The sequence below is a fragment of the Carassius gibelio genome, chromosome B23, assembly GCF_023724105.1.
Source record: "Carassius gibelio isolate Cgi1373 ecotype wild population from Czech Republic chromosome B23, carGib1.2-hapl.c, whole genome shotgun sequence".
Lineage (NCBI taxonomy): Eukaryota > Metazoa > Chordata > Actinopteri > Cypriniformes > Cyprinidae > Carassius > Carassius gibelio.
Genome location: NC_068418.1, coordinates 27,785,817 through 27,791,516, shown reverse-complemented (window position 1 = coordinate 27,791,516; position 5,700 = coordinate 27,785,817). Strand labels below are relative to the sequence as shown.

The following is a 5,700-nucleotide window of genomic DNA, read 5'->3' as shown; positions in this document are numbered from 1 at the left end:
CCTATATACACTTATCATGATTTTATATACTTAATCAATGTTGTGAATCAGAGATTAATTAGCCGTTAGCCGCTAACTTACTGTTCAAACTCGTTCATTCTGTTCGTCTTTTTTCCTTCTTCTTATAAACTCTTTTATACAACGTTAGATGCGATATTATATTTTTAACAATACTAACAATATAATACAATCAGATCATAATGTTTGTAATTCAAAGAGCAGATAACACACTGAACTGCATGCTACCCTGAAGCGAGCGCTCTCACTGCGCATGCGCGAAACTAACAAACACACACGGCACCCGAGATAGGACAAACAACAGAACGAGACGAATCGCGTTTTACTGGCGCAGCATGGGAAGGATGTGAACATAATAAAATAATAATATAAAAGAAATACACGCCGTCCTGAAAATCTAAATCCTTCAAAATATCACTTATAAACATTTAAACAAAATGTGACCCTGGAGCACAACACCAGGATCTGTTTGTCATCTGAGAGCAGAATAAATCATCTCCATTGATGTACGAGTGTTGAATAAACACAGAGGAGGCGATCAGAAGAGTGTTTCTGAGCTCCAGGGCCTGTGGTGAGACAGGAAGTGTGCTGGGGACTTCCTGTCCGTGTGATCTGCTACACTGCTGCTGCTCCGAAGACACACACACACACACACACACACACACACACAGGTTTCTTGTTCATTAGCTGAAGGTCAAAGGTCAAATACGACACATACACACAGCTTTTAATCCCAGTTAGAAGGGAAAACAAACTTTCCTCCATGTGAGTCAACACAGTGACAGACAGCAGCTGAGAAAACAGATGGGATCATGGGAAATAAAGCTGAAGCGGGTCATATACACACACACATCTGGAGAATCACCTTCCTACAGTCTCTTCTGCTCACCAGAGCTGCATTAGTTTGATAAAAACTACAGGAAAACACTGAAATATTATTCTACTGTAAATCATCTGTTTTCTGTGTCAAAGTGTAATTTATTTCTGTGATGCACAGCTGTATTTTCAGGATTCACAGATGAACAGAAAGTTCAGAAGAACAGCATTTATTTTAATTAGAAGGTAATTACTGTAACGTTTGATCAGTTTAATGCATCCTTGATTAATAATAATTATTTATATGTATATGCATAAAAATAATCTGTATTATAGTAAGAGATGTTTGTTTTTATCTCTCTCTCTCTCTCTGTGTGTGTGTCGCTGCAGTGTGCTTTGTGTCCAGCAGAGGTCAGGCTCTTAGCGCTCTCAGGCATTCATTCATTCACAGTCTAATGACTGAACAGAGAAGAGTAAAGAGTGTGAGAGCAGAACACAGCCCAGAGATCCAGCAGTCAGTCAGAAGAACAGAGAGATGAAACCCAGGAGAGATGCTGTGTGCTGTCGCTACAGAGATGATTAAACAGACACACATCAGATTACTGAGAAACCAGAGCAGAACCAGATCAGCTGATACTGTCATGATCAAAACAACACCAAACACTGAACTACACTACACCTGACCCTCCACACCAACCGTCTGATGAGTAATATCTGCTGCAGGATTTACTGTTAAACTATCTTCATACAGGACACTGCTTGTACAATTCACAAAGAATGCAGAAAAGCTAGTTCATGCATTCATGACCTCTAGACTGGACTATTGTAATGCACTTCTAGGTGGTTGTCCTGCTTCTTCAATAAACAAGCTACAGGTCGTCCAAAATGCAGCAGCTAGAGTCCTTACCAGGTCAAGAAAATATGATCATATTACCCCAATTTTACAGTCTCTGCACTGGCTACCTATTAAGTTCCCTATCAGTTACAAATTATCATTACTTACCTATAAGGCCCTAAATGGTTTAGCTCCAGCGTACCTGACTAGCCTTCTACCACGCTACAACCCATCACGCACCCTAAGGTCACAAAACGCTGGACTTTTGGTAGTTCCTAGGATAGCAAAGTCCACTAAAGGAGGTAGAGCTTTCTAACATTTGGCTCCCAAACTCTGGAATAGCCTTCCTGATAATGTTCGGGGTTCAGACACACTCTCTCTGTTTAAATCTAAAACACGCTCTCACTCTCTCTCTCTCACCCCCCCCCCCCCCCCCCCACACACACAGCAGATAAGAATTTGACTGCTTGTGTTTTCATTCCAGTAATATTGTTTTAATTCAGAAGCGGGTTTTGGCCAGAGAGCATTGTGGGTGGAGAGGGGGGCTGTGGACGGAGGGGGGGGGTGTTGTGGGTGGAGAGGGGGGTTGTGGGTAAATGCCTGTCTGGTTTCTATCAGAAGTCTTGTTTTTCACTCATCTGTCTCTCTCTCTGGTTTTCTCAAATCCCTCCATTCCAGCACAAATTCCTGCCAGATGTGGGCAGTGACGGATCAGAGGACTGACAGAATACACCACAGCACACACACACACACACACACACACACACACAGGTCTTCAGGAAGTGGAGATATGCCACAGGAAGTGTTCACTGGACTGACCCTTCATGAGTGTCAGAGAGCATCAGAGACCTGAGGAAAACTCTCATCACAGCAGAACAAACACACTCCAGAGAACACGACACGTTACACATCTGTGTTTCAGGGATTGTGCTGGATTGGTTTGTGTCTTATTTGTCAAACAGAACGTGTGTAGTGTCAGTTGCAAATGAAATATCCCAACTTTCTGAATTTGCATGTGGAGTTCCCCAGGGATCACTGTTAGGACCGATTTTGTTTTCAATTGACATGCTTCTATTAGGTGCTGATATCTGAAAATCTAATAAACATTTTCACTGTTATGCAGATGACTTACAGTTATACCCATGATTGAGTTCCAAGGACCTGAACAGTCTTGATGTCATACAAGCATGTTTAATCGATTTAAAAGAATTGGATGGCTTTAAACTTTCAGCAGTTAAAAACTGAAGTTGTGATAATTGGTCAGAGCTTGAGTAAAATCAGACTGAGCTTGCTCTAGTATAATAATAGTATAATAAGCAGGAAGTAAGAAATTTGGGTGTTTATTTTGATACTAATTTAAACTTGTACATTTCATGTCAAGAAGCTGGTTCAGTGTAGTTTTTATCAGTTAAGAAATATTTATAAGGTGAAATGTTTTTGGATTTAAATGATACAGAGAAATGTATTCATGTTTTTATTTCTTCCCGTCTTGAGTATTATAAAGCTTGTTTTCTTTTTTGAATCATCATCATTTATTACGTTTACAATTAGTGCAGAGGTCTTCGATCTTCTTTTAACGAGGGCTTGTACAGTGAGGGCTCTGAAACTGCCAGTGGACACTGATCATCTGAATGTGTGTCTGTCTTTAAATGTCGAGTGAAAACGCACTTGTAAAGATGTGACTTTAATATTTTGGGGTTTGATCATATATTGTGTATAGCTCTTCATAAATGTATCTTTTTTGACTGTGTTCTTATATTGTGTCCAGCACTTGGTGCGTTGTAGCTTTAAAAGTACTATATAAATAACATTTTACTTACTGTGTGTGTGTGTGTGTGTTTAATGAGGAAAAGAGATAAGAGGAGACAAATGATCCTGATGGGTCTGATGAGTGTTAAGTGCACACACACACACACACACACACACATTTGTAGAGACAGGAAGGAAGTGAAAACTGCTGCCGTGACGCCCAACAGGATACATGAACTTAAGCCCCTCCCTGCAGGGGTTGAAGGTCAAATGTCACACGAGCAAAGAAAAGAATCTCTTCATATTGATTAACAACAACAATAATAATAATTATTATAGTTATTATCATACTCCTTATAGACCTCATCAGTATACGTTTGATTTACACAAGCTTTAATTCTCATGCTGTCACATGTCTGGATACAGTCAGAGATTTTAAAGAGCGTTCATCAAACAGTTAAACTAATGAGGAGCAGAATGAGAAGCAGCTGAAGAGCGTCATTAGGAGCACAGAGAACACGTGTTTAGAGTGAATATATGTGTGCTGATTCCCAAAGCTCCTGTGTTTCAACTACTGCCAGCACCCTGTGTGTGTGTGTGTGTGCTGGAATGACATCAGCGCGCGCACACACACACACACACACACACAATTTGTGTTTACTGAACAGCTCAAATGTGGTTGGACTTTCCCTTCAAATGTAAGCAGCATCTTTTATAGACTCACAGTATAAACACTCCCTACACACACACACACACACACACACTCCCTCCACAGATACAGATATACACACACACACACACACATATACAACACACACACACACTCCCTCCACACACACACATCAGACACACTCCCTACACAGATACACACACACACACACACACACACACTCCCTCCACAGATACAGATATACACACACACACACACACACACTCCCTCCACAGATACACACACACACACACACACGCACTCCCTCCACAGATACACACACACACACACACACACACGCACTCCCTCCACAGATACAGATATACACACACACACACACACACACACTCCCTCCACAGATACACACACACACACACACACGCACTCCCTCCACAGATACACACACACACACACACACACACACACTCCCTACACAGATACACACACACACACACACACACACACACACACACACACACTGCATTGTTCCAGAGTTTCCCGTTTTGGAGCCGCTGGACTGGCTGCAGATGTGATGGGCAGCCATCACCGTGGAGACAGGAACCCCCCCCACCACACACACACACACACACACACACACACTCTCCTGTTATTATCACACACACTCTGAGTGTATCTGGAGTGCATTAGTGTGTTGTTCAGGAGCTCTGAGTTCCTCCTCAAACCTTCACCTGGTTTAATCGGATGCGTCTGGTCTCTCGCTACCGTCTGCACGGATCAGCAAGAGCTCCAGAGGTCAGAGGTCAGAGGTCAGAGGTCACGTTTCTGTGGATCACACACACACACAGAGAGAGACAGAGAGAGTCAGATACAGTGTGTTAAAGATGTAAGAAAGCTGAGAGCAGTGTGTTACAGCTCAAATCAAATAATTCACTTAAATGATACAATAACAGCAATGACTAACACACACACATCACTGTGACATGTAACAGACATCAATATAATTACACACCCACAATCCTCCTGTCAATCACACACAAGCGTCTGTGTATGTGAGTGTGTGTGTGTGTGTGTGATTTAACTTCCTTCATAACCTACACATCAACATACTGTACACACAATATACAACATTAAACATCTCAAATATCTGTCAGTCATGTGCCATCATATTCAGATGCAACTCTTTTCATGCTGTGTGTGTGTGTGTGTGTGTGTATCGGGTGTCTCGTGAGCCGGATCTGTTCTTAATTGATGTCATTATGGAAATAGCAGCAGGAAGTCACATGACCCTTAGTGAGTTTATCTCTCAGCCAATCACACACTGACTGACAGCTACCTTCATTTCCTGAGAACACAGGTGTGTGTGTGTGTGAGAGAGAGAGACATTCCACAGGGAAGGAAAGAGAGAGAAAACACCGGAATGAAAGAATGAAAAAACAGGAAAGCAGATTTCACAGGTGAGCGCAGCTGAAGACAGACGTTTCTGAGACTGTGTGTGTGTGTGTGTGTGTGTGTGTGAGAGAGAGAGAGAGAGAGAGAGAGAGTGTGTGAGAGAGAGAGAGAGAGTGTGTGTGTGTGTGTATGTGAGAGAGAGAGAGAGAGAGTGTGTGTATGT

At 42.1% G+C, this 5,700-nt stretch overlaps 1 protein-coding gene across 2 annotated transcripts in view; it reads right to left on the bottom strand.

The window, feature by feature from the left end:
* The window catches only part of LOC128012197 (eukaryotic translation initiation factor 4E type 2-like), a 4,858-nt gene extending 4,561 nt beyond the window's left edge, over nucleotides 1-297 (bottom strand). The window contains exon 1 of one of the 2 annotated variants that reach the window (XM_052595287.1): nucleotides 82-297. In XM_052595287.1, the coding sequence (XP_052451247.1) occupies nucleotides 82-98 (17 nt within the window). In that variant the 5' untranslated portion in view covers nucleotides 99-297. The remainder of the gene's footprint in view (nucleotides 1-81) is intronic. The other variant, XM_052595288.1, reaches the window with a different exon arrangement.
* Between the last annotated feature and the right edge of the window lie 5,403 nt (nucleotides 298-5,700).